The sequence below is a fragment of the Amaranthus tricolor genome, chromosome 7 (genome assembly GCF_026212465.1).
Source record: "Amaranthus tricolor cultivar Red isolate AtriRed21 chromosome 7, ASM2621246v1, whole genome shotgun sequence".
Classification (NCBI taxonomy): domain Eukaryota; kingdom Viridiplantae; phylum Streptophyta; class Magnoliopsida; order Caryophyllales; family Amaranthaceae; genus Amaranthus; species Amaranthus tricolor.
Genome location: NC_080053.1, coordinates 24,309,773 through 24,323,842, shown reverse-complemented (window position 1 = coordinate 24,323,842; position 14,070 = coordinate 24,309,773). Strand labels below are relative to the sequence as shown.

The 14,070-nt window shown below is 36.5% G+C and overlaps 1 protein-coding gene across 1 annotated transcript; it reads right to left on the bottom strand.

Annotated features, from left to right (window-relative positions):
• Positions 1–4,578: 4,578 nt before the first annotated feature.
• LOC130818137 (uncharacterized) lies at positions 4,579–6,589 on the bottom strand. Its single transcript, XM_057684187.1, has 2 exons — positions 6,401–6,589; positions 4,579–5,640 (listed from the first exon to the last, which is right to left on the bottom strand). Exon 2 carries the CDS (start codon positions 5,478–5,480, stop codon positions 4,872–4,874), a length of 609 nt encoding a protein of 202 aa, XP_057540170.1. The 5' UTR covers positions 5,481–5,640; positions 6,401–6,589; the 3' UTR covers positions 4,579–4,871.
• Positions 6,590–14,070: the final 7,481 nt, after the last annotated feature.

Here is a 14,070-nt window from a genome sequence, read left to right as displayed (position 1 = left end):
GGTTATAACATAATATATATGGGGTTATAACAACATATATTTGTGGTTCTAACATAATATATTTAAAGTTGTAACAATGTATATTTGAAGTTATAACAACATACATTTGGGGTTATAACATAATATATTTTGTGTTATAAAAAAACTATCCCCTGAAACACAGACCATTATATACCGAACTATATATTATGTTATAACCTCAAATATAATATGTTATAACTACAAATATATGTTGTTATAACCTCATATATATTATGTTATAACCTTAAATATATATATTGTTATAGCTTTAAATATATTATGTTATAACCCCAAATAAATTATGTTATAATCTTCAAATATATGCTGGTATAATACCAAATATATTATATTATAACCCCAAATAAATGTTGTTATAACTCCAAATACATTATGTAACTTTTCACATTATACTTACACGCGCGCGTCAGTTTTTTTTAAAATTAACATAATGGGCTGGGCTTTTGAGAACCATCTTTAAAAAAGACGGTCTCTCAAGAGAGAGGCCGAATCCTAAAATATTGGAATAAAACTTACAGCATGTCCATAGTGCAAATATTTGGTAACGATCGGAATCCCAGTAACAAAACGATGTTGTGGTAATAAGAGTGATTTGATCATCATAAAATCAATTCTCGGCTAAAATCAAAAGACATTCCTTGTAACTCACAAAATACAGTTTATTTTACACCTTTACAACGCTGGAAATATCGGTTTGATTTTTATAAAAACCTTTATAACACAACCAATGCGATGCAGCCTTATTTTGGCACTATAGTGCAGATTGCTATTGCAGTAACAAAATTATGATGTGAAGAATATAATAATTTAATCATCATAACACCAAATCTCGGCTAAAAGCAAAAAATAGCCCTTGTAACGCATAAAATACAGTTTTTTTTACACCTTTACAACGTATGAAATATCGATTTGAATTTTTGAAAACCTTTATATCACAACCAATGCAATATTACCTTATTTTTGCACTATAAGTACCACTCAAAAAGTCGAAAATTAATATATGATTAGTATAATTAATCAAAATTAGCAGAAAGCACAATTATATCAGAGTACATCATCAAGATTTAAAGCAAACAATCTCCATTCAGTCCAAGAAATCATGACAGCAGTTCCAATGGTTAGAGTTTTAAGCAGATTTCTATAATAGCCACAAAAAGATGGGTTCATGACAGATTAAAGAATTTAGAGTCAAATAAACATATAAACATCCAAAATGACATGATTAACTCAACCATGTCAGCAATAATCAGTGCATTCTCTAAAAAAAAAGGTGCAATACAAAAATGGTGCTTCTAAAAGCCCCTTAAATTATAAACAAGATAAGATTATTGAGAGAAATCATTGCATAAGTAGTTTATTCAAGCTTTGCAAAAATAATCAATCATGAATCTTTAAACAGAAGAATCTGTAAGGCACTTTTCAATACAACCCATGTGTTTAAGTCATTTCCCTGAACTAAATGTTCATACCCCCTTCTCTAATTTGATATTGGTGAGCCCCTTATAGTTTTCAGGTATAATGCATAGATCAAGAGTTGATAGGTTTACCTTTTGGGTTATGTATTGGAATGTCCTATCCTCTCAACAATGCTTCAAAGTGCCAAGTGACCTGTTACAGTTTATCATCAAATAATAATAAGTATGGTTGGCAACCTGAAAAGTTATAAACATGCACTACGACCCAATTGTTTGTGATGTGATTCAGAAATTTTTTGGGGAAGGGTAGCAAATAGATCATAATTACTCTTCTGCAGAAGAAATCAACATAAAAAATATATTTTTTGTAAAAGATTTCAGATAATTGCAAACGAAAGTGGACCCTCGAAACAAAGTAATTATATTGTAAGGACCCGATGAATCGACAAAGAGTGTCAAAAACAGTAAATTAGGGTGTTCTTTTATCCAATTTGTCCAAATAATTGGAGGGATAGAAAGCAATAGAGCTCAAATCTCTAGAGAAAAAGGGTTTTCAGACATTGACATAGAAACTACAATAACAGAGCCTTGTCCAATGGGATACAAGGATCTTCTGTACAATCCCAACAGATCTATCGCGACAAGAGTCCACCATAGATAAGCAATCAGTTTTAGAACAGCTTTGGCGTTTTTCTGGTCTAACATAAGATACCAAAGAGACTACATAATTTAATCATGTTATCTACTGCACCAGTTTGGAGTTTTTGTGAACAAGTATGGTCAGCAACCAGAAAAGGTATTAAGTAGATAACTAAAACAAGCATCACGGCCCAACATGTTTGGATGTGATGTTATCTTTCATTCAGCACTTCTTTTTGGGGAGAATGGGTAGGCTGGTAGCAGATAAATCTAAATCACTCTTCAGCAGAAAGATAAATTAAACTTTTCTAAAGATATTTCATACATTGCTAATGAAAATGGACCCCCGAAACAAAGTAATGATATTATGAGGACAGAATGAATCGACAAAGATTGTCAGAACTGTGAACTAGGCTATTCTTTCATTCAAATGTCCAAATATTTGGAGGGATAGGGAGCAATAGAGCTCAATTGTCTAAAGGGAAAGGGTTTCAGATACTGACATAAAAGCTACAATAACCAAATGGGATGCAAGGGTCCTCTGTGCAATCCCACCAAACATCGCAGCAAGAGTTCACCACGGATAAGCAATCAATTTTCAAAGGGCTTTTGGCATTTTGCAGGTCTGGCATAAGATTATTAACCAAAAAAACTACACAATGTAATTATGTTATGAACTGCACTAGACTGGAGTTTTTGTTAGTTGTTACAATGGAATAGAATGCACATGTATTTTTTATTATGTACTCCCTCAGCCCCTATGAATTTGTACCATTGGATTCAAAAAACTCTCACATATTTGAGTCTTATGGTGCAAATTCAAAGAGACAAAATATGTATTGTGCAAGGTCATCGCCTCCGATTACCACACCAAAACCCACCACCATACGTTCTTAACAGACAGATATATACAATATTCACTAGATACACAATCTAACACCCAAATAGATTAGGAGCTATCTTGGAGCATATATGAACATGTTCTATCTCCAGGTGTGTCCAATGGACCAGGAAAATCACCAATCTTAATTTCTTCTGAAGTAGACCTTAATTGAAAAAAGAAAAGCCTATATTCTAAAGTTAAATCTTGTAAACTTTGATCAGTATTAAGAGAAAACCAAGTTGACAATACTAATTTACTTGTTGCTGCTACATTAAAGTATTAAGACTGATAAGCTAGTAAAATTAATATCAAAGAACACGAAAAATCAATATAAGAATGTCAGTTATGGACTACGGCCATAGTGCAAATATGTACACATTGATGTGGTTGTCATACAATCAAATACTCTTATCTCTTTTAACAGCCTAAAACACGGTTTTTACACCTTTACAATGCAAGTAGGGTCAATTCGGTAGTTTGAAAACCTTTATGACTTGGTTTATATAGTAGTAATACGATATGGCCTCATTTTTACACAATCTAAGAAATTACTAAAGATTGGCATTTAAATATAAACGTGCACCTACCTACAAAATACATGTAAATACCAAATTTGTCTTTTGTAAGGAACAAAATAAATGACTGTTAGTTTAGAAAGAAACAAAAAGTTACCCTAAGTCACCATTTTTTGATCTTCAAACTCGTAGGTTTCCTCGAGGATACTACCATATTCCAAACCATGATGATGGAACTGCATTCGTTATTATCTCACAAACAGCCATCATAACATTGCAAAATCAAGGCCATGTCATATCATGTTGGCCGCTTGTAAGGTTTTCAAAGTTATTGAACCCGTATTACCCGTGCTATCACGGTGCAAAAAAACCGCATTTTAGGCCGCTACAAAGGATACCTCATAATGTCGGCCGATATATGACGGTATGACAACCGCATTATCGTGTCATTATCGAAATCGTGACTGGTATCGCATTCCTTTGCTATGGCCATTACATGTTACTCAAACCTAAAGCCTAATAGTTCTTTAAGACATATCTTAGACATGAAAAAACATTTTCTTCCAACTGAAGGCTTCAACCAAATTATCTTAATAAGCAAGACTATGACTTGCTTCTCAAATCAACATTTTTGAGCTATTGAGGATGGCAATATATTGAGTCATGGATTCTCCTAGTACATAGCAATATTTTAACTAGCTTCATTTGTAACAGTAAGAACTCAACTACTCTACTTCTCAGAGAGTAAAAGCCTGTTATTGCATGCTTGCAACAATAATAGGACTTTTGAAATTCAAATCATTGCATGTTTGTACAATAGGTAATTGACACAAAAAGGAAAACTGGGGAAATACCTGAAGAAAGCTGAGGTTCAGTTCTACTCAATTTCACTTCTTAGTTCCAGGGATGCTTCTCAAATAGAAATGGTCACGGGGCTCTTAAGAATGCATCCAAGCTGCATCAATATCAAGCTCAAAGAAAGAGATCCATAGAGACAACAGAATAAGAAACTTGCTCATGTTAGTGATCTATTCTGTCACTGCAATGTTTCATTAAATGCAGGATATAAGTGATAAGCAAATCGGAATTGCAAACGAAAAACACTGATTCACCAACTTGCATAGATACATATGATAACATACACTATTACAACAGTTGAAAAGGATTACAAAGATAAACCTGTTTAGGATGTATGTTCATATGTTTTACATCAAATAGAATTTAAACAAGTAGCTGGAAAAATTGAAAATCCTCAATGCAGAAACATGGTTAGAATAACTAGAGCTGCTTTATGTCAATACGTACTGCATACATATGCTTCTCAAAACAGAGAGCATTCTAATATCTTCCGAGTGCATAAGCAACATAAAAATTCATGATTCAACCTTCTTCCGACTCACGTATTGCTTCCATATTATCTTCTTTGTAGACACCAAGTGGGGAGCCATGTACAGAAAGAAGCATCTCCCCATGTTTAGGCACCCTGAGGGTTTTCGGTGTCATTCCAACAGATAATCTCTGGCTTTGAGCCCCTGGAGTTTGAAAACCTTCTGGCATCCCAACTGAAAACTGAAATCCACCGAAAGACTGCCTTGCATCAGAATATGAAGGATAAGCCATACTCATTTGATGGAAAAGAGATGCGTGAATATCTCCACCATACCCATCTTCATCTTTCCATCTTAGATCAAAATGCTCATCTTCACTGTTTTTAACTACTGAAACATTAGGAAGATTCTCTTTAAAGAACTGCAGTACAGGTGTTTGCAGCTGTTCCTTATTAAAGCATGAACGAATCAAGCGCAACCCAGTAAGCAGATGTTCAACCTCTATGTCAGCAAGTGCCTTTACCCCAGCAATCTGGCGTTCAAGTTCTGTGTCAATAGATGAACCTATATCCTTTTCTTGCTCGGTTCGTGTTTCATCTTTGCTAACTATATTATCATGTGATGCTAACGGCTTTTTATTAGTCCTCTTTTTCTTAGCCATTTGTTCAAATAAATTTAACAAAAGCCACAATTGTGCAACTTCCTTAAATATAACCTCACAAGAAACTAATAGCACAGGCCGCCAACGATATATGCTGACAGAAAACTGAGCAGTAAACGTCCAGCTAACTAGAGAAATCACGCCTGGGACTAGAAAACACCTGTCACAAAAATCCATTAATGGTGCATTTAGATATCATGAATTCATTTAGAAATCTGAATTTTAACAAATACAGTGTTTGTCAAAGCTTAAATACAATTGTGGATTTGATTCAAATCCAAGGTTTTTGTAAAAAGGCCTACAACTAAAAATTGGAAATGACACCTAAGGAGCTGTCATTTGAAAATATTTTAGGCTCATTCTTTTTCTCTCTCGGAAAACTTTGTTTTGGCAACTATGTGATTTTCTCTCTCCTCACCTAATATTATGGCTTGATACTAACAAAAACAGTATTCTACGGCTGAATGAATTCAAAATCTCTAATTTTGCCAAACAAAAGAACTGAATTTGTAGATTCAAATTTAGAAATTTAAAATTAAATTTCAGATATTGGAACAAAATCCATAAATCCAAACACTTCCTAAGCTATTTTCTGAATGTCATCCTTTATAAGAGATATCAACACATAATTGACATAAAATTCAAGCAAACTACGCATTAGCTCAATTATTCCACACAGTCAATAGAAATTCAAACGCATAATTTAAAACCCTAATTCCAAACTTCAACCAATAATTGACAAAATTAGCTTATTATCTACGAAATTAACCTTATATTTTGAAAATCAAACTCAACTTCCCCGTAATCAAACGAATCAAAAGCGTTAATGATCCAAAATTGAAAAAAAGAATCCACAAAATGTAGCATTATCCAAATAAAGAACCAAAACATAAAGAAAAAAGGGATAAAAAAGTACAAACCTGTAATGAAGGAAGTAGTTATGGCAGATCAACGACGAAGGATAATGAGCGTGGTGGAATATGTGATTTGCAGTAGTGTTGATTGTTGAAGGTTTTGCAGTAGAACAAGGTTTAACATTCAAATTTCTACGCGCCTGATACGGGGAGTATTTAGTAGTTAGAATTTACGATGACCCGTACCCGCATGACTTACTTTTCGGCAGAACATTACGACAATTTGAGAAAATAAGTCTTTTTAATAACTTTAGTCAAAAAGTAAGCTTCGTTCAAATTTATTTTTTAAAATAAGCGTTTTTTACTTTAAAGCTAGGATTGGTGTATACTCGCTGTTATTAACAGTGAATTAAAGAAAATGGTCAAAAATTTAGTCAAGTGTGAAGTTGTTGTTACTAACAGCGAACAGCAGCAAACATGGTCAAATTAGGTCAAACATTTGTTCGCTGTTAGTAACAGCGAACAAAGGCTTGATCTGGTTTGACCAAATTTGCTGTTGTTCGCTGTTAGTAACAGCGAACAAATATTTGACTTTTTTTGTATGATTTAAACTAGCTATTGTAAAATTGAAAAATAGTCGTTATGAAGTTGAAAATAATCATTGTTATTATGTTTTATAAATAACTCCATCATTTCCCTACTTCATTGTATACAAACTCTATCATTCTTGTTTTAGTTAATCGATTTTGAAGGTAACATAAAGTATTATGTTAGTATTATTCTCAATTTATAAATGTTAATATTATTTTTAAATGTTTTGATTAAATTCATACTTAATTCTTGGCGGAATGATTCATCGCCGAAAACTCTGAGTAATTAACATCATTTCATTCATAATAATCATGTGGTAATACGATAAACATATACACATCTACATATATATTACAAAATATACACAACAGTCCACATGTTACAAATATTTAATATATACAAAACGTTATTAATGTTTGATATATAAAAACAGTATACTAATGCTAATCCTTCTCCTGTACCCTCTCTAATTGTGACGGTTTATGATGCCTCCTACGATAGTAAGAGGCGGTCGCATGACGCTCAGGTAGGGGAGGTGATTGATACTAGGATGATCCAGCACCCTATGAGGACCCGACACCATAGTCGGGGCACGTTAAGTCTACCTCCTCAAGATGAACGTCGGCATGATGAGGAGATGACCCTTGAGCGTCCATAGTGGTGTCAGGCACAACGATTTCTGGAATGAAGTGCTAAAACTGTGTCCCTAGGAGTATGCCTTGGGCAATCTCCCGTACAGGCTCCTCCTGGCTAGAGCTGATGACAGCTGCAATGCCCTGTGCCTGCATTCAATTTGGAGTTAATGAAATTTATAATATGTAAGTTCTATGGATAATAATTAACATGGAAGAATACTTACAAAATGTGTCATTGTCGGTGCTGCGGGAGCGTACTGGGCGGCTGCCATGATACCTCATGGTGTCATCCATCGACGAGTGATGGAGAGGAACCACGACATGTAATCCGCCGAAGCAGGTGCGCCTACAACATCGATCGGCGCACCTTGGGCCAGTAGCTCTAGCCTGTGATCCCAACGAGCGATATGGCGCTAGTTGATCTCCAACCAGTTCTTGGGTTTCCGACCCTTGCGTGAGCTGTGATGGAGCTCCGCCTCTGTGTCACAAGGCGGCGGGATGGCCTGTACCATCCCAAATTGGTGTAGTACGCGCTAAGAGAGATGCACTTCGACTATGTCGAAGTATATCAAAGGTACATACGCGCTCCAGCCCCTGACAATATCCCTGAGTGCTGAGGCAATGCAGCGTATGCCTCAGTGGGGTAAGGGTCCCATCGAAACTATACGTGAAAATGTAATTAATAAATTACGCAATGTGATAGTTACAAGACTAGTAAGTGAGGCCTTTACCTGGTCAACTCGAAGTAGATCGAATTGATCGCGATAGAAACCCACGCCAGATCATGTGTGAGTCCTTGTACGTCTATCAAAAGACCACCGCAATTCATATGGCACATCTGGTGGTGGAAGAATTGGTGGCGCAAATGCACCACGTCCCACAGTCCTCATCGGTTGCCCAATGAGAATGTGCTCCCACGCCCAAAGATATGAATTACAGATATAAGTAAGTAAAAAAAACATAAGAACAAATTAAGAAACAAATCAAAAACATGTAATGTTAGTATTACTTGGAGAATAATTAGGGGCTCAGCGATCTCCTTCAAGTTCTTTCGTAAAGCGTCACATAGTCTCCTGTTCAGATAACCTAGGGCTGCAGAACCCCAGCTGTAACCAGAGATGACCTCCTGTGGCTCATCAAGCAACGTCAAGTACAAAAGCTGTACCCTATTGCCAGTCTTGTCTGAGAACAAGACAACACCAATTAGATATGAGAGATACGCTTTCAATGGTAGCCTCATTAGCACCTTCAGGAAGGTGCGAGAAGTTCTGCGCAAGCCATGTCACGCGCAACCCACTCCCTTTGGATACCTCTGGGGGAGGTCGGACTCCTAAGACCCTATGAACTATATCTCGCCAACTATCGAGTTGGCGTCCAAAGGTACAGACGTCATGTCCCTCGATGGGAAGCCGTGTAAGCATAGCTACGTCAAGTAAAGTGATAGTAGCTTCACCTAGAGGTAGATGGAAGGTATGTGTCTCTTGGCGCCACCGCTCTACTAAAGCCGTGACTAAAGCCCTATCCACTCTCCCATAAGCGATGAGGTGGAAGTCGTACATCCTCGCTCGCTGAATGAAGGGAATGATCTGTGCGTCAATCTGCCACATAGCAGAGTCGGGATGCCTGGTGTATATGGTCTTTGTGTCGGACACCTAAACGCAAAGATTATATTAGAAATAAGTTAAAGTATTAAGGTATATACATTTAAAAAATTAAGTTAACTAACTTGGACATCCCATAGTACACTGCTCCTGGATTCGACTGCATCGTCAGCACACTAGGGTCGCGAGGGCCTGGAGCTACTGGATCCATCTCTACTGTAATTCAATAATAAGTTAGTTGTAGTTATGATTATATGTAACAGACTTAAGAAATACTCAAATTGTATACTTATGTTATTTATTTGTTTACATAGTCTTTATGTTTCTATACTCAAATAATGATACGGTTTACCTTGACGTGCAAGTTCTAGTATTGTGACCTTCACTACCAAACCGTCGACAAGCGTTGCGTCTCCTTGACCCTTTGTCCATCTTGTTGGTGATCCTCCTTGACTTAGGTCTTCCTAGTCTACGAATGAGATCTGGATCGTGTATCACCTCAACACCGGTGTATTGAGGCCATGACCTCTTATCAATCAACGGCATAAATATGGATTCATATGTATTAACATAGCTCGGGGTAATGTAGCAGGAGTCCAAAAAATGCTCATACGATAAGTGTCTTGTAATACAAACGGCAAGAACATGAGAATAAGGTAAGTGATATTTGGAGGGTTTGTTACAAGTGCATATCCTCTCTCTCAAATCCACACTTTGTATTTTACTACCCTTGGCGGATCCTCTATTACCACGTCCAGTCTTAATTTGAAAAAGGCCTCGTTTGTAGTCAAATGCGACGATCTCATGGAAGTTTGCCTTCTCAGTGTTACGGGTGATAATTCTTGTGGCGTGTGAAGTGTAATTATTTCCCCCAATTAGCCATGCATTTGCATTCTCGCGTTTTTTAACAAAGTAATCATTAACACGGTAGAAGGTGAACTCCAAAAGTGTAGTTATAGGCAAGAAACGTACACCCGTCATCACGTTATTGAATACTTTGGCTAAGTTGGTATTAGTAACACCATACCTATAACCTCCATTATGACATATTGACCATTTACACATATCACCAACTTGATCAATCCAAAAAAGAGCTTCCCGTTTGGCAACACCAATAGCCTTCAATCCCTTGATGACCTTATGTGGTTGTCTTTGCTCTGCAGTCCTACCATACATCTTCTTCAGCTTCACATTACCCATTTGACGGTTGAAGTTACTTAAGAAATGCCGCAAGCAAAACCTATGATTGGCATTTAGAGGTTGCCATTCGGGCTCCTCCATGGTTGCTAGAATGCCCGCATGTCTATCAGAAATAACAGATAAACCTGGACTATGCATCACAAGCTTACGAATACACGCCATAAACTAAGACCACGCAGCTATACATTCTTTCTCTACCAAAGCAAAGGCAAGCGGGAAGATTCCCTTGTTCCCATCTTGAGCAATCGCAGTCAATAGTGTATGGCGATACTTACCATACAAGTGTATTCCGTCAATGGCAATAAGGGGTTTACAATACTTGAACCCCTCAATACTAAATTTAAAAGCCCAGAACACACGCTGGAAAGTTCTAATACTAGGACGGACGTACACACCAACATCATTATCTTCCTTAAAGAACCACTCAACTACAGCCCCGGGGTTAGAAACTTGCATTACTTTCAAGAAGCGTAGAAGGAGAGGATAAGAGTCTTCCCATGTCCCATAGATGGAGAGAAGGGCTTGCTGTTTAGCACACCATGCCCGCTTATAGGTCGCTTCGACACCAAATTGGTTTTTTACCATTTGTTGCACCGCAGAGACCTTAATTTATGGGTCTTCAGCAACACAATTTCTAATAACATTGTTAATAATGGAAGATGTCAAATGAATGTGTCTAGCTGACACATTTTCAGTACTTAATACACAACCCCCATGCTTCCCTTTATATGTAACAATTTTCCATGTAGATGAATCGGAGCTCTTCCTAGCTCTTAGCCTCCAAGCACACCCCCTCTTACACTTCAAGGTAAGCACGGTTTGATTTGAAGTCTCAGTTCGGTACTTAACGTTCCAAAGAATATGATACAATCTAACAGCGTCCAACTAGGGCTGCACACGGTCCGGTCTGGTCTGGTTTGACAGAAAAATCAGACCAGACCAGAAATTCCGGTCTGGAAATTTTTCAGACCAGACCAGACCAATCAAGAGACCAGACCGAACTAGACCAGACCGTTCTAGAACGGTCTGGTCTGGTCTATGGTTTTTTTTTTTTTGTATTTTTCAATAAGCTGTGTTCCTGAAAATATTGCGATAACTTTCTCAAAAAAATACAATCCAGAAAAGCAAATGTTGTTATTCAAGAGTGCAAGAGAAAATTAGAGGAAAATTACACTGTATTATACATCAATTCCTCAAGACTCAATTTCCAGGCAACATTTACTTTTTGCTCATTACCAAATAATCTGCAGAATTCTAACTCATCTTTCTTATAAACTAAGATTCATACAACCCTAAAAAAGTGTTAGAAACTTTTACTAGAAAAATAAATCATTAACAAGCCACAATAATACTCTATTATCCACAATACTTTACACACAACCACAAAAAGCTCCGTAATCTAAGGTTACACAATGACAGAATAATTGAAAATCAACACACTGACTATAATCAATGGAAATCAAACAAGAATAATACGATCATCTTGAATTTTACCTATGACTATAGTATAGAACATAATTCTCATGCAATCTCAGAAGAAACAAATATCCAGAATGAAATGAATTCAATTAAAGAAAAGGAAACTTCAAACAAAGCTTTAAATTGGGGCGGCAAACATGGAACTGAGTAAATTGTAATAATCAGAGTTAAGAAAGTAATTAAGCTTAATAAGTATACCTGATAGAGGCGAAAGGAGGCAATCGAACGACGAGGCAAGGGCAACCGAGCAAGAGAACGATTGGTGTTTGTAGTTTGATTAGCTTCTTGCGAAGTTAAATGCTATGCTAGGGTTTGGTGTCGGAAAAATTAAAATTTATAATTAACAAAATCTGTCGACTGTCGATGGATTGAAGGCTTGAAGCTTGAAGAGTTGAAGCCTCGAAGAAGGCGAGGAATTAGAGAGGAGGCGAGGAATCAGAGAGGTCAGAGACTCAGAGGAGGCGAGGAAGAGAGGAGAATGGGAGAAGGAGGCAGGCAGGTTTACGGCAGGAGTGGAGAGTAGTAGCCCTAACCCTAACCCCTAATATTTGATTTTATTACGGTTTTTTGGTCCGGTTTGGTCTAAAATTTTTAAAACCGGGACCGGACCGTAAACCGTTTTAAAGAAAAAAAAAACCGGACCAGACCATTTAGACCGTAGGCCAGACCAAATACTTAAATTACGGTTTGGTTTACGGTTTAGACCAAACTCTGTTCAGCCCTACGTCCAACAAGGCATCCTTGTTATCGAACATCATACCCTTTTGAAACTCTCCTTCATCGGTGTAGGGTGTATCACATGCCCAAGACCTCCAAGAGTTGTCCTCAATGTGTTCATCTAAAGGGGGAACTAGTGCATCAGGTGTAGGAGCAACGATTGTTTAAATTCATTCAAATCCATGTTTGAATTGCATGCAAACAATTTACGTCTTCCCCCAACATACTTAACATTGCTACTACTTGATCGAATTGAACAATTCCAAAAACATACAACAGTTACACGAAATGAAGCCATTTCTACAACAATACGTACAAAATCAACATCAACATCAAGTTCATAAGAAAGCAAGTACATTGTTCAACAACCCTCACAACTAGAGTTCACAACATTCATAAAAACATTAACAAGGAACATTGATTATTAACTACATAAATATATCTATAATTTACAAATTTAAGGTTTGCATTCAAACATTCTCTACATTAAATTCAAAAATTTTCTACATTAAATTCATGAACAAACAACCTCATTATGAAGATCATAGCAAATAACAACTACATTTGACAAATTTATAGAGTTTAAGTGTAAATGACCACTATAAATGACATACTTTTTAAAAACAAAAAGAACTAAAAAATTTATAATAAAAAGGTACCTTAATAAGCTATAGATCACCAAAAAGTAGTAATTTTCAAGTTTATGAACCTGCATTTATGTGAAAGTTGATGAAGAAATGTAAAAACTAAATTTTCGAAAAAAGAAAAAAAACAAAAAAATTAATGCATGAAGTGAATGTAGGGAGATAACAGAACTAATTAGAAGTAGAAACTTGAAATTTGATGAGATTAATTGAAGGATTGAAGTTGATTTTAATGGTGGAAAGAAGAGGGAGATTTTCGTGGGTTAGGGTGCTGAAACGAGTTACGTGAAATGAGGAAGGAGGAAGAAGACTGCTTATATTTACGGCAGCATACGGCCGTTGTTACTAACAACGAATTTAAAGTTGACCAGTCAACCCCATATGTCGCTGTTAGTAACAGCGACTTTAACCTTGAATAAATTTTTGACCATTTCTGTATACTCGCTGTTAGTAACAGCGATTAGGTACCAAGCCTAGCTTTGGGGCCAAAGACGCTTATTTTGGGAATAAAGTTTGGCCAAAACTTATTTTTTGACTAAAGTTATTAAAAATTCTTATTTTTTTCAATTTTTCGAACATTACTTGGCGATTTTGTGGTGGGTCATGGCTAGGGTTGTTCAATGGATCGAGCCGGGCTTAAGTAAATATGGATTGGGTTGAATAAAGGCCCTTTAAACATAATATGGGGTTTAAATAGGCTAGGCTTTGAAAGCTTAGCGTGGCCCAACTCGGCCCAGTTTAATTACTAAACATTATTTTAGTCCCCATTTATCAATCAGCTAGTCTCTTGAGAGACAGTCTATTTGAGAGACGTATCTTAAGTCCAGCCCATTAAAGATTAATGCATATTTCGTGTTCTTAATTCCTAC